Source organism: Pipistrellus hanaki, assembly GCF_964339955.1.
Source record: "Pipistrellus hanaki genome assembly, chromosome: 3".
NCBI classification, from domain to species: domain Eukaryota; kingdom Metazoa; phylum Chordata; class Mammalia; order Chiroptera; family Vespertilionidae; genus Pipistrellus; species Pipistrellus hanaki.
Genome location: NC_140505.1, coordinates 118,925,858 through 118,952,064, shown reverse-complemented (window position 1 = coordinate 118,952,064; position 26,207 = coordinate 118,925,858). Strand labels below are relative to the sequence as shown.

The following is a 26,207-nucleotide window of genomic DNA, read 5'->3' as shown; positions in this document are numbered from 1 at the left end:
TATAATTTGCATTTCTCTGAGTTACTGATAAACTTAAGTATTAGTTAAATGCTTGGTATTTATTTTGTCTTTCCTCCGTAGGTTAACTCCATAGGTTAAGTATGTACACATGAAATCATTATATTAGCCTATTTAAGATGTACATTTTGTATTCCACATTAATATACTTTTTTTTAAACTGGAATATATCTGCATTAGCTAGATTTTAAATGATTTCTCAATTCAACAATGATTTTTACTTTTGTTTTATCATCGAAACATGATAATTGAACAGCTTTCATGAGAAGAATTGCTGTTCGTCTGCTGATGGGATTTTATTAGGTCATATGGTTTAGGATACTTTTGTATATTTTGTATTAAACTTTACGTTAGCATTGATGAAAAAATCAGTCACCTTTAAATTTGAAAATTTGGAAATGGCGATAGCAGTTTTTACGCCAAAAATGTGTGTGACAGTTTTAGGCTTTGTTTTGACAGCTCTTACTTTAAAAACCTAAAATATTTTTTTATAAACATTGTATTGAAGAACAATTATCTAAGGAAGAGGGAATTTAAAAAAATATATTTTATTGATTTTTTACAAAAAGGAAGGGAGAGAGAGAGTTAGAAACATTGATCAGCTGCCTCCTGCACGCACCCCACTGGGGATGTGCCCGCAACCAAGGTACATGCCCTTGACCGGAATTGAATCCGGGACCTTTCAGACTGCAGGCTGGCGCTCTATCCACTGAGCCAAAACGGTTTCGGTGAGGGAATTTTTAAATGGGATTATTTTCATACTTGAGTGTGATGAAATCCTTGATGTCAGTGCGCTATATCTAAAGGCCAGCAGCAACACACCTGTGGTAAGGAAGGTGACTTACTTCTCACACTGAGGGACCAGTGTACCAGGGAGACCCTGTGGTGTCTCATTACATATCCTGCAGTGGGAAGGAGTTTGGCTGGGTGTTTTAGGAGAAGTTATAAAGAACGAGGGGTGTCCTTTAGACTTGATGCTGAGACCTTTCTATGACTGGATAAATAAATCATTTATAGCAAGCGAGGGATGTTTTATATTTTGTGGATTGTTATACAGTGACTCGTTTCATTTTATAAAATTATAAATTAGTATTGCTTTTTTTAATTTACCATGATCTCAAAGTAATCTGACCTCAAGCTGGTCAGATTCTGATTGTGTATGATTGTGTATTCTATCTGATTGTGTATGTTTCTCCCTCCCTCCACCCCAACCTGTTTTCTTCTTCCCTCTTCCTCCTCCTCTCCCTCCTTCTCTTCCTCTCCTATCCAAAATCAATAAAAATCGTATAAAAATATATGCTTAATTGCAGAATTTTTCTTCCATTCTTCCCCCCTACCCCCAGTCACCCAGGGTACTGGCTTAATTATAAAGATGTGAGAGATTGTGAGAGATTTCATTTGGACAAAAACAAGACAGTTAGCTTTACCTTGTAGCTTTGCCACAGATAACCTTACCCATGTTTAGTTACCTCCTGCACGAACCCTAACCCAGCCCTGGACCAGGGAGGAGCCTGCAACCGAGGTACATGCCCTTGTCTGGAATAAAACCCTGGACCCTTATGTCCACAGGCTGATGCTCTGTCCACTGAGCCAAACCGGCTAGGACTTAATTTCTTCATTGTATCCTCACTTTGAAGCAGCCCTCTCCCTCTGCTGCCTGTCGCGGTGGAAGCCACCCTACTCCTGCCCTCTTCACTCACTGCAGTTACCTTTGGACTCTGTTCATTCTGCTCTTCCCTTGCAGTGCGTGCCTCCTCCACAGAGGAGGCAGAGCGATCTTTTCAAATACATTAAGACATGTCACCAAACTCCTCTCTGAAAGTTCTCTCCCCACCCATCGCAAGTAAAGTAACCCTCAGCCTTACTATGGCTTAGCAGACCCCGAAGGACTCCCGCTTCCCTCTGTGATTCATCATGGCTTTTCATCTTGCCACTACTCAACTGGTTGGCCTTTTTTGTTCTTGGAAATAATCAAATGCATCCTTATCTGGAATCATCAGTCTTTGCAAGTCTGGCTCCTTCTCCTTTATTCCATAGAGATCAAACCTATTTCCCTATTTGTAAGTTATCTCTATCTAAATTAGCTTCATGTACTCTGTCTTACTTTGTTTTATATTATTTGTAGCACTTATCGTTTGTTTGTTCGTTCATTCATTCAGCCTATTGTGTGGTCCTCCCTTTCCCATCTCACTTCACTCCCCACTTCACACATAAGCTCTGAGTGGGTGGGAACTTGCATGTCTGTCCATTTCTAAGTGTGCAGCCCCTAAGGAAGTACCTGCCACAAGATAGGGGTTTAACAAAGATCTGTGTACTAAATGAATATACTTACAAATGAGTAAAGGAAAAAACAACCGAATGAGTGAATGAGTGAACATTCTATACATATGTGTGTTGACTATCAACAAGAGGAATACTTGTTAGTTTATTATTTAATTGAGGTATAGCTTTCTGAATAAAAAGTCAATCTGTTTCTCTGAATATACGCCTTAAAATATAATGTTTTTTTGAGCATGGTCTAGGACTATGGTTTAGATGGTATAGCATCATCATGATGTTTTCCTGGTGCTTAAAATAATATTTGGGTGCATTTCTCTGGAGTGATTCTAATGTAAATATGTTTTCATGTGTAAATGTCACAATCCAATCAGAACTTTGGGAGAGGTGTGAGGTGGGTTGAAAAATAGCCTGAGTGTTAGAAGTTTCCAGAGTTATAATACTTTATAAATTTGGAGGTGAGAGCCTATGTATAAAATACACATGGTTTTATGCCTAATAAGTTTGAAAATAATTATAATTTATTTTCTTGTTTTCTCTACTTTGTATTTCTTGTTGTTGCATTTAGTGTTCGAATTTAAATTACTTCTTTTATATTTCAATTTAAAGACTCCATTTCTACAGACATAATATCAAGGCCTAATGCATAGTGTGTGAATGTTGTTTTGTAGTAGAAGATGAAATGTGGTATTAAAATGTTAGGTGGAGGGAGGAAAACAGCCAGCCTTGATTTAGAATCCCTCCTGTAATTAATACTCCAGTATTAACTTGTCCTTGAGCCTGTTTACTCACCCACAGAGTGGGCATAATATTTGTATTCAGGATTGTGTTGAGAATTCAGCTGATGTATTTAAGTTTGTGGCATGGTGCATGTAGCATTATTAGGTCTGGACAGTCATTAAGTTGAGTCCTTTTTCTCTTTTTTCTGTCAGCAGCAAAAGGAGGTATTTGACTTTCCAAATACAAGATTATTATTCTGTGTAGATAATATAAGTGCATAAAGTGTATAATATTTGACATTTTTTCTATAATCAATGCTTGACACTGTAATTTGCAAAGAGCATCAATCACAACAAATTCAGTGCTAATAGCAAATGTTTATTGTTGCCATGTGTCAGACACTGTCTTAAACACCCTACATATATTACTAAATTTTAAAATATAATATATTTGTATTGATTTCAGAGAGGAAGGAAGAGGGATAGAGAGAAACATCGATGATGGGAGAGAATCACTGATCAGCTGTCTCCTACACACTGAGGATCAAGCCTGCCAGCCAGGCCTGTGCCCTGACCAGTAATTGAACCATGACCTCCTGGTTCATAGGTCAGTGCTCATCCACTGAGCCATGCTGGCTAACTAATTTATTAATATTACAAAGCCCATGAGACACTAATTCCCATTTTACAGATGAGTAAACTGAGACACAGACTGTTAAATCATAGTGCACATAGACACATCTGTATTTGAGAGATTCTATACTTTCTTATGCATAAAAAATGATACTAAAAAACTGCTTTCGTTCTTCAGGTAGACTCAGTAATCACCCAGATATATCTTGACATATAAACTTTCCCATTCCCATCTTCTAGCTGTGAGGGACTCTAGTTTTAGGACTTAACATCCATCTTTCTTTGTGCGAAGGAAGGAAGACAAGAGAAACATCCCAGTTTGATTGCTAGTTCTGCTTGAGAGTCATGTTATATGGGCAGCTGTTGATAAAATAATTATAACTTTTATTCTTTTTTAATGTTGAGAAATCATAATTATTTGGGGTGAAAAACAAAGGGCGCACAAAATATAGATTCTTTTAATATGATTATATGTGGAAGTACTGGAATATTGCTTTTCACACAAATGTGTTTGTTAGCAGGAAGGGTATAAAAGAACTTTATTATACTTAACTGTTTTACGAAGCATGTTTTACTGATATGTCCCAGTGCCCATTAAGCCTCTTTATAGCTTTGATCTTGTTTAGTTTTCCTGCTTTTCATTCCCAGTTCCTCTATGTCATTTATCAGTTTTTAAATATTTGAATGAGATCTTTGTTTATCTTAAGATGATTTCTTACCGTTTCTGGCTCAGTAAGCATACAGTAATTTCAGGCCATGAAGACCCCTACTGAAATTTGAAAGACCATGAAGTCTTTGTAGGTGATCTTAAGATAACATTGTTCTTGGCCTTATGATGAACTGTATATGTATATCAGCTTTGAGACATAATAATTACTTTAAATTTTTTTAGGCTTTGGTTGCATTTAATCTTCTAGCTTGATGAAATGTTAGAGTATAAAGGAAATAAATTTTCCATCTTAAAAATGTTTTATGAAGCTTTTCTCTCCCTGTGGTACTTCCTGATGGCCTGATACTATGTCATGTATAATTGGATTGATACTCAGCCTGAATACTTCTTTCTCTTCTTGGCAGCATGGGGTAACCTTGGAAATGTTCTGAAGAGTCAGAGCAAAATTTCCGAAGCTGAAAGCGCCTATAGAAATGCTTTGTACTACCGTAGCAACATGGCTGACATGCTTTATAATTTGTGAGTATGCATTGCTTTCTCTGCTTTGGTTCATCTTTGAAACCTGCGGTGAGAGGGACTATTGATTTAACTGTTGGAGATGGAGATGATAACTGTTTTTTTTTTGAAATAGTCTTTTCTTTAATCATAGACTAGTAGGTGGATGGTATTTGTGATTCTTTGTTATGGGCCACCTCACTGATATTCATGTGTATTAATGTGACACAACTGAGGTACTGTGCCATTTAACAAAAATTGGTTTAAATGCTTTTAAATTTTTAAAAAGTGTGTTCCATTAATACTTAGATGGGTTCATAAAATAAACCTGCTATGGTTGATAATTTATATAATTGATATCTTGACTATTAGTAATAATAGATTTTGTCCTCTATTAAAAAATTTCTTTCAAGTATATGTAGAACATGTATTAGTGACCAAGATAATGACTCTTCTTTTATTTCTCCCCTCTCCAATGATACTAATAATTAGTTTGGGATAATTGGGTAATTTAGAATATTTGTGTACACTGGATTAGAAAAATCTCTAGGGGAAAAATTGGTTTTGTTCTTTAAATAAAAAGACCTTAGGGGTACAGTGAGATGTGGATGAATAAATGCTAATTAACCCAAATCCCTTTTTTGGCCTCTTATATTTATGACACTCTTTTCTTTATAAGTAATAGAAATGTAGTCTAAACTTGCTTAAACACAGAAGAGATTTTATTAACTCCCATAACTGAAAATTCCTGGCATTAACTAGATGTGGCACAATTAGATTCAAGTGCTTTATTATGTTGTAAGAATTTGTCTTCATTTTGTGGCTCTGGTTCCTCTGGGTTCATTTCTTTCTCTGTAGAACTCTGTCTACTAGTATAGCCATTGGGAAGGTGATTCTTATACTGTTATGTGTATAGCATCCTAACTCCTCAGACTAGACATGATTGTCTTGGTGTCTCTATTAATCTTGCAAAAAAAGGTCTTGCTATATCTTCCTTTCTTGGATGAAACACTGGGCAGTGTGGCAGGGGCTATAAGATACCACTGTTGACAGTGCCACCAAAATTGGAGTGAACTCTAGTGGAAAGGAGGGGAGAGGAGGGTTGTGAAATATGTCCCCTTTTTCCCCTGCTAGCTGGTCCCCCCACCCCCACCCCAGGCCTTCACCACCCTTGTATCTGTGTCCATGTGTTATGCGTATACTGTATGCATACAAGTTCTTTGCATTTACCTTGTTTTTAACTTCCCAGAACTTCACACTGGGGTCTCAGTCTCATAGCCTGTTGTTTAAATGAGGTCAGCATGTGTTGTATGTTGACCTGCACAGATTTAATTTTTTTCTTTTTTTACCTGTAAGGCTTTCAGATGGAGCATATCCTTTCCAGCTTGCACAACCCCTGGTGCTCTCTGCTGTGTTTCATGCTCACCAAATATATCACCATCCTTTTCCCTGAAATAATTTAGTTTACTTTTTTTTTTCTGGAATAAATATATCTTGATATTTCTACAAAGTCTTTTCCCACATCTCCTCCATCTAAATATTGTGATGTTACTATATTATTGGTTGATAGAATCTTTATTTCATGAAAAAACCTTATCAGCTTGATAAATTTACACAAATGTTCCTCTTATTTATTTATTTACTTTTTGTAGATGAAAGTAATGTTGTCAAAGGGACCACTTGCCTTACAATATGCGTTGAGAGTTTTCTTATGGTGTTCATTCTTTGTACATTTTGGGGGAGAAAACAAGCTGAACCATTAGCATCTCTGTTTTTATTTTATTTTTCTCTCTTTTATCCACAGTTCTCTAACTCTTGTGGATACCTGTTGGGCAAAAGTTGAAAGAAAAAAGGAAATGTAACTATTTAGGCTTATTCTTTTCTGAGAAGAGAAGTTTATTTTATTTGATAAATTCAATTTACATGTAATCTAAAAGTTTCATGTTTAAAACTCCACTATCATTCTAGATGCATATATAAACTATGAAAGTATATGTATATACCTTCCCAAGCCCTAATGAAAAATCTTTGTTGGAGAAATGATTGTTAACAAGTAACACAATCAGGTTTTGTTTTTTCCCTCCCACTAAATAGGAAAATCAGCTATGTCATAAATGCCATAGAAAGCTCCATAATATTTTTACTAATATGACAGGGTTATATATTTTTTAACTACATTTAACTTTTAGCTCAAAGGGAATGGCTTAAATTCCAACAAGAAGTGTTGGCAATGATTTCAATGTCTTAGATTTTATAACCCATGTCATTGAGAGAAATCTGATATTCAATAATTATATTTCAGAATAGGGAATTTTTCAATGTTTTTTTAAATCAATATCAATAAAATGCACCAAGATAGGTCTTTTACAACCCATAATATCCTATAGAATAAAGAGGCAATATTCAAATTGACCCTCACACCCTTGCACAAGATGGCTGCCCCCATGTGGTCAAAGATAGCTGCTCCCATTTGGTCAAAGATGGCCACCACAAGAGGGCCCACAGGGGAGAATAGTTGTGTGTAATCAGGCCAGCTGGGGAGGGCAGTTAGAGGCAACCAGACCAGCAGGGGAAGGCAGTTGGGGGTGACCAGGCCAGCAGGGGAGGGTGTTTAGGGGCAACCAGGCTGGTAGGGGAGAGCAGTTGGGTGAAACCAGGCCTGCAGTGGAGGGCAGTTGGGAAGAACCAGCCTGAAGGGGAGGGCAGTTGGTGGCGACCAGGCCTGCAGGAAAGGGCAGTTGGGGATGATAGGCCAACAGGGTTGGGCAATTAGGGGTGACCAGCCTGTAGGGGAGGGCAGTTGGGGATTACTGGGCCAGCAGAGGAGGGCAGTTGGGGGTGATTGGGCCAGCAGAGGAGCAGTTAGTCATAGATCAGGTTGGCATGGGAATGGTTAGGGGGTGTTCAGGCTAGCAGGCAGGTGAGCAGTTGGGAACCAGCAGTCCCAGTTTGTGAGAGGAATGTCCAACTGCCGGTTTAGGGATTGGGCCTAAACCCGCAGTTGGACATCCCCCGAGAGGTCCCAGATTGGAAAGGGTGGAGGCTGGGCTGAGGAATACCTCTCCCCACTGCTTGCCCCAAGTGCATGGCTTTTGTGCACAGAGCCTCTAGTTATAAATATATCGTATCATATTTATCTAGGGACAAGCTTTTTCTTTTCTATTTATTATATAGGTAGGAAGGTTTCTCAAAGACAGTTTAGAGAATATTTTTGGGGAAAATTTCTTTTCAGAAGTATATGCTATTTTTAATACATAATGCTCTCTTATGTATAGAAATTGCTCCTTGTTCTCTTTCAAATCCTGAAAGAAAATGAATTTGCTTTGCTCAATCTTATCAGTAAGTAAACTTAACCTGATAATGCTCCTGTGTGGTAATAGCAGGATTTAGTTACTTTTCACATCATCAGTTATAGTTATGTCTCTTAAAGATGCTTTATGACCAAAGCCTGAAATTAATGAATATGTATTAGTTGCATGAAATACTCATATTCACTGATGAATTTTGAAAGCTTTTGGAAATCATACACTTCTGTTAAATCCTGTACTTTTAATCAGTAACCTAGATTTAAAAAAAAAAAAAAAACTAATTCAATGTTCATAAAGCTTTGTAAATTATTAAAATTTTTCATATTGTTAGAATTTTTTGCTAGGAAGATACATATGACTATGTAACTGTACAAAATGCATCCAGAGATATGGAACAGACTGACCAATCTCAAGGGAAGAGGGGCGGTGGGAAGAGATTAACAAAAGTATTTATATGCATATATGCATAACCCATGGACACAGACAATAGCGCAATGAAGGCCTGGGGAAGGGGGCAGGAGCAGGGTGAAGGTGGCCAGTGAGGGGAAAAGGAGATTTACCTAATAATTTCAACAATCAAGATAAATTAGGAAAAAAACTCATAATCAATCATTACTAAAGGGAGCTATACCAACATTGACCAATCACAAGATGATTCTAGGAGGTCAGAGAGAATCCTAAATCAGTCCCTGTATATTGAATTTTATGTTTAAATGAAAAAAAAAAAAAAAAAGACTAACACATTTAAAAGCACATCTAAATATTGTTCTATGTCAGGATAGATAAATGATTGGAAAAATTAAGTAAAGAATAGTATAAATGATATTTGGTTATATCTGAAGTTGGGCAACCTTGCTTGATAATATCCTCAAACTTTGAGGACAGTTTCTTTTTTCAGGATTAATATCAAGTTATATATGAGTGGTGCATATAAATGGTTATATATCTTTTTAATAAATGAATGGGATAATATTGATCCTTTTTTCTTAATAGCAATTAATTGAATTACTTTACATATACCAAACACTCTTCTTAATTCTTTACAAATGTTATCACAGTTTGTCTTTAAATGAAGCCTACAATATGAGTAAAATTTAAGTCAGAGGCAATTTCTCTAAGGTCACACAAATAGTAGAGGTTTGAACTTAAAAGATTTTAACTCTACATCCATAAAATCACATTTGTACAGAATAAACAAAGGTTGTGAGGAAAAAAACCTCAATGCATATCTTTCCAGTTCAGAAAAAGGCATTAATTCAAATAATGTATACATGTAGAATATTTAAAATTAAATCTAATAGAGAATATAAATGGATTTTTATGTCAGTCACTGTGTTTACTGCACTCATGCTGTAGAATTTTGTTAGAAAGATCATCAGTGAGTTTGTACAACTGAGAAGAAATTGCATCAAAAAGCCTTTTTAAAAGTCTAAATTATTCCTGGCCAGAGTGGCTGGGTTTGTTGGTCATGGTCCCGTGAACCATAAGGTTTCAGGATCCATTTGTGGTCAGGCCAATTGCCCAGGTTGCAGGCTCAAATCCTGACAGGGGGCATGCAGGAGGCAGCCTAGCAATGTTTTGCTTTCACATCAATGTTTTTCCCTCTCTTCCTCATTCCTTAAAATTCAACTTTTAAAAATAGTTCTTAAAAAATAAATTGATTAATTATAAACTATTGATATCACTTCAATCCATGCTTACAGATAATAGTCATATAATGTGAAATTTAAAGTAGTACTTCTCTTAATAGCAATAGATATAGTATACTCATTGCACAGCTTTATATTCAGCCTTCTATTCAATTGCACAATTTATTGAAATGCAATACTTCACATGACTAAGTTTTAAAAGACCTGGTACAATAGATCTGCATTGTGATGCTGGTTTTTATTTTTAAGTATAGGAAATTTTCAGAAACAAAAGCAGATGGGACATTGCTCACTGATTTACACTGTCAAATTTCACAAATACATAGTCAGCTTTCAACCTTGTAACTCCACCACTCACTGACATCTGAAATAGAATTGATTTCTAGGCTGAAAAATACTCAGCTGATGTTCTTTCATTGTTGTTATGGATTTGTCCCAGTCACTCTGTTCCAAATGATATTTAAATAATATTTCAATAGAACATTAAATATTTCATTAGGAATTAGATTTCACAATGCAGGTAATAAGTACAGGGTTGGGAAAAAGTAGGTTTACAGTTGTTCTTAAGGAAAATAATATAAAAATTAATAATTCAAAAATAAACTGTTTCATACACTCATAACTAACTGTAAACCTGCTTTTGCTATACTGTGTATAATGTTGTTTAATCAGTTTCTGATTATCTTGCATAACAAAGTTGATTATTTCATGGATAATAGAGATTTTGCCACTTTAAGCTAGTTACCTTTTCTATGTTAAAAGAATCGAAGTAATTATCCAATCTGAGAAGCTAGGAAAGGAACAATAAAAATAAACTAATAAATTTAAAGGACATAAAAAGAAAGAAAATGTTAAGAAAGTAGAATATAAGAGCTTGTTCTTTAAAAGATGGACTATTTCTGTCAATGGTAATATGGAACAAGATGTAAAATCTCGCATATACAGCATTGAAAACCAGAAAAGGGCTACAACTAGATATATGGAAAGTTCAAACAACAAAATATAATTAAATATATGAAAGTCTTAGATATATGAAATCTGTAGATGGATTTTTTTGAGGAAAATAGAAATGGCCAACATTGGCACAAGAAGAGGTAGATATCTGAATTTTAAAAAAAAAAAATCAGAAAATTTTGAAAACCACATTAAAAAATCTTTCCCACTAGGAACCAAGTTAGGGATTTTATGAGTTCTGTCAAATCTTTAATGAAGTGATATTTTTGCACCTACTTGCATTTTTCATTTATTTTTGTGAAGCTAGATAATGCTGATAGCAAAAGGTCTGATTTGATTTAACACTGAAAACAAAAAGAGAATAACAACTCCACAAAATCCCTCCCTCCAGAAAACCCAAAATAAAACAAAAGACAAACAAGCAAGAACAAAATAACAGGACCAGGACAGGCCAATTATACTTATTAATGTAACTGTTTACATGTCTTAAATTTAATGTAGTGTATACAGCAACATATTAAAGATTAAAACACACTATCAGGTGACGTTTATGTTTAGATTTATGGTATTCAGTGTTACCATTCAGTTACTCTATTCTTTTAATTTTAAAAGTCAGAAGAGGAAAACTATCTGATCATCTCTAGAAATGCCATGAAGCCTTTTGATCAACATCTTCCTCAGAGAACAAGACTTACAAATAAGCTGGGAATAAATAAATACTTGTGTAATATGAAGAATATCTGTCTAAAGTTACTATTGAAGCACAGTGGCCATTTTCATTCATATTATTGATTATTGTAACTTCCCATACTTATAGGAGTTCTAACTCTATTTGTTGGTTTTCTAAATGAATTATTAAATCCATAGCAGAGCAGAGAAGATCTCAATTGTCAATGTAAGTGGTAATATTACTAATGGATTTTAGATAACTATGGTTTTTGAATTGTTTAAATATATTTTGATCATTGTCACTAAATTAGTTGAAGCTCTAAAGCCCCTTCTTGAATTAGATATCTAGAGTCATTTTTTTTTCTTGCAATTTCAGAAGCAAACACATTCCTATTGGGGTTGTTGTGACGTAGTTTGCTAAGACTGCCATAACATAGTACCACAAACTAGGTGGCTTAAAACAATAAAAATGTATTGCTTCGCGGTTCTGGATGTGGACAGACTGAAATGAAGGTGTCCACGGGACCGTGCTCCCCCTATGAGACCTGTAGGGGAATTCTTTCCTGCTTGTTGCTGTGGTTTGCTGGCATTCTTTGGCGTTTCTGGGCTTACAGCTGTATAACTCTGATCTCTGCCTCTGTCATCACATTTTCCCTGTGTTTCTCTGTCTTCACATTCTCAGGCTACCAGTCATAGGATTAGGGGCCCACCCATGGTAACTTGACATTTTACATCTGCAGAGACCCTATTTCCCCAGAATTTCCTATTCTGTGGTACTGGGGGGTTAGAATTACAAGCTATCTGGTTTTGAAGAGACAATTTAACCAGTAACAACTGCCTTTTGGGAGCTTCCATTTAGGACAGAGAGAGAACTCAGATAGTGGATTTTAATGGGGGAGAGGGCTGGGTAAAGATTCCTTTCTGAAGCTAAACTTTTGCACAACATTTCAACAAATTTATACGTTTCATGATGCTAAGAACTCTGTCCTAGGAGGAAGTCACATAGAGGGATACAGCAGTGGGGGAAACGGGTGCAGAACTGATAAATTTATGTGTTCATGCAAGGCTAGGTTCTACAAACCTTTGAGAGGGTAAAAGGATCACAGATTACAGAATGGAAGTGGTGCTCCCTGACGTGAACATGAGCCATCCTTTGAGCTCTGCTGAAAGCCCGTGAGAAGTGAGGACACGAAAATGAAAGAGGAGGTAACTGTGGGCCAAATGGCAAGAGTTCAGGGCAGGGTTTCCGACCAAGTTCCCTGGATATGTGTGTATGTGTATATGTGTGTATTATGTATGTGTATGTTTATGTGTGTTCTATTTTGGGGATAGAGGAGCAGAGGAGAATGTCCAGGGGATACTAGGTAAGCAGACTGGTCCCCTAAAATTAGAGGCTATCAGACAGGAGTACCTGGAAGTGCCTGGCATGTCTAATGTAAAGGAAATGGAGCTGAGAGATTTTGGTGAAATTCCATTGCCTTGGGGTCACTAGGGCTCTGGGTACACAACTCATCTGGCCCTTTACTGATTCCTGGAATGGGGCGGCGGTGGGGAGGAGGGGCAGCTTATAGGTACCTACCTGTTTACATGGCAAGAACGTTTGAAACTGGTTGTTCCTGCTTGTTTACATTTTATTTTTTGAAGAATATGCCTGATTCAGAGTTTTTGTGTTTTGCTCTGATTTTTAGTTGAAACCTCTTGCTTAGAGTTTTCCCAACTATGTCATATTCCCATTGCCTAGGAAGCCTCGGCACATCCTATTTATTTTGCCTGCAGCATCCTCCGCCTACCTCTCCCCTTCAGATCTGTTTCCACCCTGCTCCCCATCCTTTCTGCTTGGCTAATACCTAAGCATCCTTTATATCTCAGCTCAAATATTTTCCTGGGAAGATTTCTTGATACCTCTCCTTTTTTTCTGAGTTGGAAGATAGGTACCTCTACCAAATCTCACCAGAACAAGTACTACTTGGCTCTTTATAGACCGAGTCCTAATAATATTTGTGAAACCATGTTCCTCTTAATTATAGCATAAGCTCTTTAAAGCCAGGGGAAGCTTTTAGCCCCAGTGCCAAGCACAATGCCAGGCAAATGGGCTTAACATTATGTACACATTGATGAATTACACTAGTGAATGGATTATTAAACAAATCCATTATTTGATTAATAGACCAATGAATAAACTAGTGAATGAGAATACATCAACAGAGTTCAAGTTTATTGGACAGCAATCCTGTATCCTGCCCGTCATACCCAGGTGATCTACTTTTCCCCAGCTCGTATTGCTGGCCATGTTTACTTAGCAGACTCGTTATATTGATGTATTCTACAACTTGTTTGCATCATATCTGTATTTGAAAATAGTCACTGTCCAAAAACATACGAGCAGTAAAATTTCCTCCCAGTGACATGGTTATTGTATACATACTGACTTGGGATAAAGATTCTGGAATATATCATCCCGTGTCATGACTTGAGTTCCCTTCTTGTTTCTCCCAGAAGTCCTGGACATATTTTCTTTATTACTACATTGAACACAAACTTTTTTTCAGAATCGGTAAGAGAAAATAAAAAATGTTACTTAACTGGAAAGCCAGCCAACGGGCGTTTCAACAAAACAAATTCTGGTTATTTCCATTGTTAATCAGAAAAAAATAGCAAATAATAAAGCATATAATTATATTCCGATTTATTAAATATAGAATAAGATGTTTCAGGGTTCTTAAAGTATTAATAGGCTTTTAAAAATTTTATTTGGATATAAGTGGTTATACAATTGACTTCTGTTGAACATATGTAAATTTGCCATTCAGTAATTTTCAAATTCTAATTTGCAGTTGTACTGTATTATTAACCAAATTTACAGGCTACGAATATAAGTGTAACCTTTATTGAGAATATTTTTGAAGGTAAAAAAAAAATAGTGATTATATTGCCTAGGCGGCGTAGCTCAGTAGTTGATCATCAACCTATGAACCAGGAGGTCACAGTTTGATTGCTGGTCAGGGAACATGCCTGGGTTGTGGATTCAATCCCCAGTAGGGGGCTTACAAGAGGCAGTCGAGCAATAATTTTCTCTCATCATTGATGTTTCTATATCTTCTCCCTGTCCCTTCCTCTCTGAAATCAATAAAAACATATTCTTAAAAATAATAATTATTAGTGAAACTAGGGAAAATTATATTTAATTATTTCATCAACCAAATTTTTGCATATACACCTTTTTATTTTGTTTATTTTTAATCCTTACCTGAGAATATGTTTTATAGAGAGAGGAAGAGGTGAGGTGAGAGCGAGAGAGAAAGAGAAAGAGAGAGAGGGGAGAAACATCCATTGGTTGCCTCCCTCATTCACCCCAACCTGGATTGAACCCACAATCTTTTGGCATAGGCAATGACACTTGAACCAACTGAGCTACTCGGGGCTCTGCATCTAAATTCTTGAATATATTTTAGTATTAAATTTCCCACATGTGTGTTTTGGCCATGATGTACTATATTAAAAAAATTTGGCCACGTCTGTCTTGTTAAGATGCCAGAATAGATTAAGGCAAAATGATTACTATATAATGAACTGGATGTCTGCAGGATGATAAAGAGGACGTCAGAAATGATTTTAAGAAGAAGCTATGATTAGAATATATCCAGGTCAATTTTAATAAACAAACACAGTATAAAACATTTTCTACTATAGATTTTATGTTAAGCATCATATGTGATTAAATAATTAAAATAACAAATTGTATGTAACATGAGAGCTCATCTTACAGCATTCGGTTGCATTATTCACTGAGGTTCGGCAAGTGGTCCAAGGGAAGAAATTGGATTTGTTCAGGTGCCTGGTGCTTAGTTGAGAGAAACCTACTTAGATAACAAAAACACATAGATGAATTAGAAATACCCTGTGGGCCAGAGTTTTCATGGAATTTCCTGCACTATATGGCCATTAGTACTAGAAAAATTGAAAGTCCAGTCAAGGTTATATGGGAATCACAAGTTAATTGGTGAGCCTATTTACCTGAGTATTGAAACCATTCAATTAACAGTATTAGAGTCTGAAATTAAGGAGTATTGGATGAATTAATTTATAATACAGCTAGAGGCCTGATGCATGGATCTGTGCACTGATGGGGGCCCTTGGCCTGGCCTGTGCCTTCTTGCAATACGGGACCCCTCAGGGGATGTCGGATTGCCAGTTTGGGCCCAATCCCCACAGGCCAGGCCGAGGAACCCCACTGGTGCATGAATCCGTGCATTCAGCCTCTAGTATGTGTAAAAGATCTTTAGTTAATCTCTTCCCATCCTCCCCCCTTCCTTTTGAGATTCACCTATCTGTTCCATGTTTCCATGCCTGTGTGTTGAGTGTCTGTCCCCTGGTGGTCAGTGTGAGTCATAGCTACCGGTCAGAATGGTCACTTTGGCTTTTATATAATAACTAGAGGCTGTGTGCATGAAATTCATGCATGGGGTGGGTGGGTCCCCTCAGCCCAGCCTGCACCCTCTCCAATCTGGGACCCCTTGGATTGTAAATTGTGCATGTGTGTTTGAAATATGTATAAGGGTAAATGAAAGGACCATGAGTGACATCCTGGAGAATAGCCATATTTAAGGAGCTTGGTAGGGAAGTGGAATACGGTTTGCTCAAGGAGAAGGAAATAAGACTCAGATGTTGGATGTGATTGAAGCTGATAGATAGATTGGACAGTAAGAATGGTGAAAAGGGTGAAAGATCAAGTTAAGTATTTCTATGGGACTTTTGTATCCCCAAAGTAAAAAAAAATAAAAATAGTGGCATAAATCATGGATTTAGAAATTTGGATATATTACTCACTTCTGAATGTAGTATAGTATAAAAGCATTTTGCCATCACAAAGCTATAGGATATGACAGAGAATTATCTACACTAATAAAAGAAAAAATGCTAATTGACTGTACCTTTGCTATGCCCACAGCCAATCAGAGCGAGTATGCAAATTAACCCAACAAAAATGGTAGTTAATTTGCATACACTGAGGGAGGGAGGAGTGAAGACTGAACACAGCATAGATGGAAAAGTGGAAAGCAAGGTGGCTTCTGGAGGGAAAGCATGTGCAGCAGCAGCAGTGGGCAGGACGGGGAGGGGTGGGGCATGCAACAGTGGTGGTGGTGCCACCCTGCCCACCATGGCAGGAGAGGTGGGGTGGGGGGCGGGAGAGGTGGCGGTGACAGGAGGGAAGCCTGCCGGAAGTCTTTCAGGAATCTTCCTGCAGTGGGCCCCTAGTAGTATTCGATAAAATGCATGAACACAGTGACTAAAGAACACATTCACACAAGAGCCCTTTGGGAACTGGGGATATAAATTATTTTCTTTGTTTTTAGCATGTAGTGAAGTTCTTGGTACCTCCTTGGATCTCAACAAAGTTTTTGAGTAGAATTAAATTAAACCACTTACTATTTCACACTTATTTCTTTTATAGCAATGGGAGCTACACATTGTAGTGTCAGTGTCTAGGATTGCCTGCTGAAACTATTAAGCCTTGCCCTAGCCACCCTGACCCAAAAGAAAGTTGGGAAATCAGAGAGGAATTGGAGCCTGGCAAGAGAAAGAAGATTAAATCTTTCTAATACTCATTTGTATTTTAGGTTTTCTATTACAAATGTAATTTTAAATGGCACTGTGTGGGTCATGCTTTCCCATGTAGAAATATCCATTCAAGATTAACTGTGTTAAGAGAGTTAAACTATTTTCCATGTTGGAAAAATGATGAAAGGCATTTTTTCTGAAATCTCATTAAAGTGGCTTTTAATTTTATAGTCATTTTCATCCAGAGCACTGTAGGTAAATTTGAGGATATGATTTAGAAAGCCCATAAAAGAGGTTTATAAAGAAATTCATAATCATATCCTGTGTTAATGCCTTTTGTTTGGTTTAACTTTATAACTGATTGAAGGTTGCTTAAATAGCTAGAAGCATTTTTTTTTTTTTTTGGTTCCTAAAATTATGCTCACATGGAAAGTATAGGCTGATATGCAGCAGAATTTCAAGTAAATTAACTTCAGTTTTCTTAGATGGAGGTTTTGCATTGTGGAAAAAGAAAGTATCCTTTTTCTTCTGCTCCTGAGGAAAATGAACAGATGTATATTTTTTACTTGTGTGGTTTCAGCCAGTCCTCTGCAGATTTCCAGTTCCTGTGACTTAAAAATTATTTTCTAGACACACCAGGAAATGTAGTGATTTTTGTCTTCCATTCATTGTATTTATTCTTTTATATAGAAGCTATCTATGATTTGCCTGTATGATGAAGAAGATGCTTAAAGTATAATTAAAGTTTGAGGACATCTGAATATTAAGATGAAAATGAATTTTAAAAAATTAATATCTTGTCATCTGCTTATTTTTAAATTTTATGTGTTATTTATGACACAACATATTAAATAGTTTCTGTGGCTAAGTTATATCTGATATCACTTCCTTTTTTTAGTTCTTTGCTTCACAGAATTGCTTGAGGATTCCCAGCTGCACCCTCTTTAAGCTGCAGCCCCTCCACCACTCCTACATTCTGCTTTCCTTTACTTGATTCCTTTTTTTTTTTTTTTTACCTATTTATCATCTTCCCATGAAAAATATAATTTCCTAACTGTATATTGTCATATTAATTAAATACAAATTTATAGTTAATTTTGTATATTGTTAACACACATGCTCCATGAAAGCAAGGTTTTTATATACCAGTATATCCTGAGTGCCTAGCATTGTGCTTAGTTCCCAGTACAAACTCAATAAATATTTTTGAATGTATAGTTATTTATACACTAGAAGCCCGGTGCGGAAATTTGTGCACTCAGGGAGGGGAGATGTCCCTCAGCCTAGCCTGTGCCCTCTCACAGTCCAGGACTCCTTGAGGGATGTCCAACTGATAGCTTAGTCTCATTCCCTGGGGTTTGGACCTAAGCTGGCAGTCAGACATCCCTCTGGCAGCCTGAGATCCCTTAGATCTACATTCCCCTGGCCTAAGCCATTAGTCGGACATCCTTAGCGCTTCCCACAGAGGTGGGAGAGGCTCCTGCCACCACTTCTGTGCTGGCCAGCCATGAGCTGGCTTCTGTCTGAGCAGCGCTCCCCCTGTGGAAACACACTGACCACCAGGAGGCAGCTCCTGCGTTGAGTGTCTGCCCCCTGGTGGTCAGTGTGTGTCATAGGGACCCATCATTCCTGGTTATTTTTCCCTATTAGGCTCAATTTGCATATTAACCTTTTATTATATAGGATGTGGTCCATAATTTACAGACATACCTTGTTCAACTCCTTGTGTATAAAGGGTGCATCATGGATTATTTTAGAAAATTTCCTTCCCACTCTCTGTGTCTTCCTCTGCCCCTGTTTACCTCTGCAGAATCCTAAAACACCTAAGGATGTTCCCCTTTTTGCTTTATGCCTTTGTTTTTTGTTTCTTTAATGTGTCATGAATTTGTTTACTTGAGTACAAAATAAATTTTAAAAAAGTTATTATTTTGGGGGGTTTGGAGGCTGAGAAGACAAGCAAATTGAGCGATTATGAATTTTTATTCCAACGACATAGCATTATTCATATTTGCCTCAGAAATAATGTTAGCCAAACTTTTCTCTATTTCTTATTATTTTTTAAACTTATCTTTATTGTTTAAAATATTATAGATGCCCCCCCTTCTTTTTCTCCATTGATCCCCTCCATCCCACACCTGCCCCTTTCACACCATCACTACACTATTGTCTGCATCCATGGGCTATGCATATCTATAATAACAAAAGCATAATATGCTAATTAGACTGGAAGTCCTTCCAGACAACCTTAGGGATGAAACCCAGGCTGTGAGAGAAGCCCCAGTCCCAGGCGCCTGCCAGCACCTGAGGGAAGCCCAGGTCTCGGGTGCCAGAGAGAAGTCGGTGCCCAGCAGCTGGGGGAAGGAAGGCCTCCTCTTGCACAGATTTTGTGCGTTGGCCTCAGGTATGCATGTGATAGCTCCCCAGGTAATCTCTCCCCACCCATCACTCACCCCACCTTCCCTCGGAGATATTTCTGTCTATTCCATGCTTCTGTGTCTCTGGATCTATTTTGTTTGTCAGTTTATTTTGCTCATTAGATTCCTCATATATGTGAGATCTTGTGATAGTTTCTTTCTCTGACTGGCTTATTTCACTTAGCAAAATGGTCTTCAGGTTCCTCCTTGCTGTTTCAAAGAGTAAGAGATCCTTCTTTTTTTTTTTTATAGCTTCATAGAATTATATAGTATAAATTGGGGTGGGGATCATTAGGCCTGTGGGCCATATAATGACTTGGTCTGACCATGCCAGGCCATTGGGGATGTGCTAATTAGATGTCTGATCAAATATAGCAGACTAATTTTTAAGTTGATAATTTTGTATGGCTGGAGAATGATGTTATAAATATTCAAATGGCCCTTGGCAAGAAAAAGGTTTCCCACCCCTGCTGTAAATGTACCACACCTTTTTTTTATCTCCTGATGTGTACTTGGGCTGTTCCCAGATCCTAGCTATTGTAAACTGTGCTGTGGACAGAGGGGTGCATATATTCTTTCTGATGGGTGCTTCTGATTTCTTAGGAAATATTTCTAGAAATGGGATCACTGGGTCAAATGGGTGGGGGTGGGGGTGGGGGTGGGGGGGGGTCACATTTTTAACCCTTTGCACTCCGAACCATTCTGGACATTGGCTACCAGCTACTCGACTCTACTTTGCGGCGGAAACGTGCGTTGAAATAACTCAATTCCCCGTAATCACTAATAAACTGCAATGTCCCCTGAGAGGGGACAGCGGAGTGCAAAAGGTTAATTTTTTGAGGAAACTCCATACTGGTTTCCACAGTGGCTGCACCAGTTTGCATTCTCATCAGCAGTGTACTAGGGTTTCCTTTTCTCCGCATCCTCGCCAGCACTTATCATTTGTTGATTTGTTTATGATAGCCACTCTGACAGGTGTGAGGTGATATCTCCTTGTCATTTTATTTTGTATCTCTGTGATGATTGGTGACTTTGAGCCTATTTTTGTATGTCTCGTGGACTTCTGTATGTCCATTTTGTTGCCTCCACTGTTTTTCACTATAGTACCCCCACTTTTGTTTCACCTCTTGGGCCCTTGTTGGAGGTGGCTGGATGGTATCTGGGTGAAAAGCAAGAGGGAGGAATGATCCCATCTTGCTGTTCTGATCCTGAGAACAGTGTTAGGAAATTTCTTTCTAGTCTTTTAAAAGAGAACTTCATCCAGCTTGTTTAGTGTTTCCCATCTCATCAGCTGCCTCAGAAAACGAGAGGCAGGCTCTTCCTTAGAGAATAGAAATTCCGGGTTAGGAGCATAATCTGAGCTGTCCTCAGGTCTAAAGATAGACCAGGTCCCAACACTATTTGTAGTCTATGAACAGCCTTTTTGTTTTGCTTGTGATTGTGTATGTATGTGTATCCCCTATATCTTTTCTTGTTTGAAGTAAAAATCTATATAAAAATCTCTTACTCGCAATGGCCAGATTTAGGGATGGGTGCACCCCTGGAGTGTATACACATTCTCCTGCAATGTAGGGTTGGAGAAGAGAGTGCAATTTTAAGCAAAAGCAGCAACTGATGGGGAGAAAAGACAAGCAAGTTGGACAATTTCTAGGCCCTGTTCTGAAAAGAAAAGAGGGAGGGAGAGGGAGAGGGAGAGGGAGAGAGACAGGGAGGCATTCAGGGCTGAGAATTTTTTCTGGGGCAAGGCCAGTACCTTTATAAAACATAAGGGTGCAGTGAATGTGAATGGAAAAGAGAATAAAACCAATGCTACTGAAAATATTAACCAATTTCCTCTTCATTTGGCACCTCAGCCACCAACCTTCCATCATTCCATTCATGTCTCTTGGTTCCCCTCCAGCTTCCCGCCCCCCCATCTCCAGCCTTAAGCTCCAGTGTGCCTCCTGCCCCCACTGCTGGTACCAGTAAGTGATGACTGCTGCTATGAATGGGTCCTTGCTCTCTTTGACCCCTGTGTTGAGTGAAAGGACATTCCTTCTGAGCACCAAAATTAAATCTGCAAAGGCAGTTCCAGGAACACTTTTATAAGTGGTGTTTCCCTTCTCTCCTACAAGTACTTCAGGATAAGCCTATGAGTGAATTGTTTCTAGGATGCAAAATCCATTCCAAGCAAAAAAGAGTTAGACTTGCGTATTTGGAACTCATCTTGCTTGTCCTTAAGTTAGAAACTGCTTGTGTGACCTAACACCTATTCCTGCTGGTCTGTGAGATACATGATACCTTTTCCCCTTTCATAATTTATTGCTTCAACAGCAGACTTTTGTTAGAGCACTGCTGCTCAGGGACAAAGAAAACACCCACTTTGTTGAACATTTATGTTTAAAGTGAGTAAGTGCACTAAATCACGCGGTGCCCATGGGAACATCTCTAACCCTGATTATAACCATATCTATGACGGAATCGGGCTCTGAAGCTTTTTTTTTAAGTAATTTTTTTTTGAGCACGATGATTCCTGTGGAATTCACAAATGTGCCTCCCCCCCTCGCCTCCCTCCCTCCCTCCCCCCCCCGCCCCCACACACACACACTGACTGAACAAATGAGTCTAAGTCAACTTTTCTGGTTATGGACTTCCACACTACATATTATAGAACCCTGAATACATCTCTGTTCCTGCTTTTCAAATTGTCTCTCTAGTAATAAAATCTCTATAATGGCACTTTCAGAATATATTTTGAATGAATGAACAAATCAACAGTCTAATGGCATTGATTTCCACTAAATAGATCAGACTTTGGCCTATGCCTGGATCTCAACTTAGAGTCTCTCCAGAGGGATTGCACACCATCCAACTTGTGTTTCTCCTTCAAGAAACTGCAGAGTATGTCATCCATGTTGGATAATTCCTGTAAACAGCAAAGAATAAATAGCAAATGTCTCTATGGATTTAAAGTTCAACCATTGGGAGCAAATGTCTTTAATGTTTGTATTAGATACTTTTCAATTCTTAACTATGTTTGTTTTAAATCATACTGTGATCTTATAGGATGAAGGAAATGTTTGAAAGAAATTTGACTGCAACCCTAGAAATAAAATATACATCTACCAGAATCGTATTTGTCTTCATGGGGAGGGAAGGAATGAGAGGAATAAGTTTCCTTTTTGAGTAATTTAAGTCTGTGGTACTTTTGCACCATGGAGGCAAATACTTAAGAGCATGGGCTCCATATTTGACAGGTTAGAATAAAATCTTTTCTTTATGAGGTAGGCTGTCATTCCACTTTATTTAATTGTCAAAGTCTAAATAAAATCCAATTTAGAACAGATAAACAGGTCTGTGTCAGAGCAAAGAGGAGACTTCACTATATTTTCTGAAAACTGCTTGGCAGTTAAATGACATTAGAAATTAGTTCACGTTGCATGGTTGTTTTCTTCTTCCCCATCTCTGTTTCCATTCTTCTTCATGCATAAAAAGCATGGAGTCGGAAAACAATTTGCTTGTTTCACTTTTCAATAGAATTTAACCTTTTCTAGAACAAATTATATATATATAGAATTATATGTAATATATATAATTATATATTACATATAATTACACACACACACACACACACACACACACACACATATATATATATTAGATGCCTGTTGCATGAATTTATGGATGGGTGGGGTCCGGCCAGCCTGGCCAGGGGGAGGGTTACATGCCTGCTGGTCGAACTCCTGGTTGAGGGGACAATTCGCATATTAGCCTTTTATTATATAGGATATACACTGAGTGTCCAGATTATTATGTGTTCAGAGATCATAACAATCTGGCCACTCAATGTATATGAGTGAGAGATGTACTGTAAGGTCCTGCCTCACATCATTATGAAGATGGAGAAGTCCTGCAAGTGGCTTCTGCAAGCTGCAGACTCAGGAAGCCATATGGTATAGTGTGAAGGCCTAAGAGGCTGGTGTAAAGTCCAGTCTGAGCATGAAAGTCTGAGAACCAGGAGGTCTCATGGAAGATCAGTGTCCCCAAGTCAGGCAGAGAGAGAAAGCTCATCCTCCCTTACTCAGTTTTCATCTAATGAGGCCCTCCTCAGAGTGGATGTTGCCCACCTGTGTTGGGGAAGGTAATGTGCTTTACTTCGTCTACTGGCTCAAATGCTAATGTTTTCCAGAAACATCCTCCCAGACACACTCAGAATGTCTAACCAGCTAGCTGGTCATCCTGTGTGAAGTGAAGACATAAAATTAGCAATCACACAAGCACAAGCACATTGGTCATTATGAATTTTTTTGGTATAGGTGATTGGCATTGGAGGCTATAGTTGATCTTAGTTTGAAGCAAATGCTAGATGTTTATTGGGATGGACATGTATAAATAAGGAAAGAGAGAAATATGTTGATATAGACAATGAAGACACATTGGGTACATGAACCAGAGAAAGAGAGGGCAATTATTAATACTGAAATGGAGAACAGGGACATATTCTCAACAGACATATGTGGGGTAATGGGAAGATAGTGTGATTCGAAGCCTGGCAGCTCTGAATTTGAATCTCATCTTGAAACTTGTTAGCCATGTTTTTGTGGGCAAGTGTTTTAACCTTTCTCCCTGTTATTTTTATGTCTCTACAGCCAAAAACGATAATATATTACATTGTTAATTTTATGGGTGAAAATAAATAACATAATATGAAAAATGTTATTATGAAGGCACCCCCTATTAAGTGTCATCCTTCTCTTAGGTACTGTTTTTTAATTAGGAAAGTATATTCATACCTATAATTATCTTATGATATGCAAAGAAAAACATAGCCTTAATTATATATTCAGGGGACAGGTAGGTATATAGCAAATTATGCATATATTTATATACAGTATAGTTCTGTGAATCCTAGATCCAACAATAATTAGCAACATAGATTTGTGAATAGCCATTCTGATTTTGGAGCTCCTTATTTGTAAAATGGGGCTTATTTGTAAAATAGGTTTATTATGAGAATTATATCAGATAGCAGTAATGATGCATCTTGCTTTGGACCTGTCACAGAATAGAAGTACCTTTGTAAGAATGCTTCATTTAATTAAGACCTCACATATTTTGAAGACTTGGTACTATAGTGAGACTATATTATTTCTTTAGCCCCTAAACAAAAAATATTTTTTTAAAAGAGCTACTACTTATTCATTTTCTCCTTATTCATTTTAGCAGATATAAAAGTGTTAATTGGTAAAGTGTTTGCGAATGTATTTGAAATATTTGACAGGTTAGAATAAAATCTTTATGAGGTAGGCTGTCATTCCACTTTATTTAATTGTCAAAGTCTAAATAAAATCCAATTTAGAACAGATAAACAAGTCTGTGTCAGAGCAAAGAGGAGGCTTCACTGTGTTTTCTGAAAACTGCTTGGCAGTTACGTGACATTAGAAATTAGTTAACATTGCATGGTGGTTTTCTTCTTCTCCATCTCTGTTTCCATTCTTCTTCATGCATAAAAAGCAAGGAATGGGAAAACAACTTGCTTATTTCCCTTTCCAGTGGAATTTAACCTTTTCTAGAAAAGATTTCTTTCTAGTTTGCTCACAGTACTTCCTATATAATAAAAGGATAATATCCAAATCGACCAAAAGGTGGAACCACTGGTCAGTGAGGGGTGGGGCCAGCGAGCAGGTGGCACCAGGCCAGCCAAGACAGGTACCAACAGGCAGAGGGAGGGGATGGCGACGAGGGGGCGGGGGGCAGCGCCGTTGCGCTATTGGCCCGCTGAGTCACCTCTCACATTGGTTGGCCATTGGAGGCCGCGATGGGGGGATGGGGCTGGCTGCTCACCTGCCAATGCTGTCCCCTGATCCACCCATCTGGTTGCGTCCCACAGGGGGAGGTCAGATTTGCTTGGTCCTCAAATACAAACTCTGTTATTCTAGGGTGACAGATTTTGGCCTCCCTATGTGGGAGGTGAACAGGTGGGCCAATTGGGGGAGTGGGCCTAAGCTATCAGTGGGACATCCCCTGAGGGCTCCCAGACTGTGAGAGGATGCAGGCCGGGCTGAGGTACCCACCCAAGTGGATGAATTTCCATGCACCAGGCTTCTAGTATTGTATATAATAATCATATGTAATAATTTAACAGTAGTTTAAATTAAGTATACAATTAAATTTTGCTTTTTGTAGCAGATATATTACTATTCTAATAAGTTGAGGTTATGTGTCTTAAATAAAAAAATAACCACTTTATTCACTTCCTCTATTTGTGTTTTCCTCCCCTTAGCCATCTTTGTAAAAATATTATTTTTACCTATTAAAAGGGAGGGAGGGAGGGAGGGAGGGAGGGAGGGAGGGAGAGAGAGAGAGAGAGAGAGAGAGAGAGAGAGGGGGGGGGGGGGAATGATTTGAGGGAAAAATATTGGTAGAGAAAATTATTTTGCTTGGTCCTCAAATACAAACTCTATTATCCTAGGGTGACAAATGCTGGGTAAGATCAGAAAATATGTGTAACTTTGTCAAAGCTATCTCCCTCAAAGCTCAAATTCAATCGTTTATATCTCACTGAATCTTTTTTCTCTGATGACAGACTACCTATTTTCATTTCATTTGATAATTCTTGTGGGTTTCCTTCTTTCTAGCTATTTAGGAATTGAGAGAATTAACTTTTAAATAAGAAAAAACACTATTGATGTCATTACTCTTTTGGGCAAAGAGAAAACTCTGACCACTCTGAGGTCTAGGATCTTAATCTAAGAGTTACGATTTTATATACTCATTATGCTCTTAAATTATATAATTTTAAGTAATTATTTTAATTGCAACTTTGATACCTGACAGTTGCCTACTCTGGTTATCACTCAAAA

At 37.8% G+C, this 26,207-nt stretch overlaps 1 protein-coding gene across 1 annotated transcript in view; it reads left to right on the top strand.

Moving 5' to 3' along the window:
• Window positions 1-26,207, top strand: part of TMTC2 (transmembrane O-mannosyltransferase targeting cadherins 2) — a 401,251-nt gene that overhangs the window by 223,792 nt on the left and 151,252 nt on the right. The window contains exon 4 of the mRNA XM_084877291.1: window positions 4,722-4,836. Coding sequence (XP_084733417.1) covers window positions 4,722-4,836 — 115 coding nt within the window. The remainder of the gene's footprint in view (window positions 1-4,721; window positions 4,837-26,207) is intronic.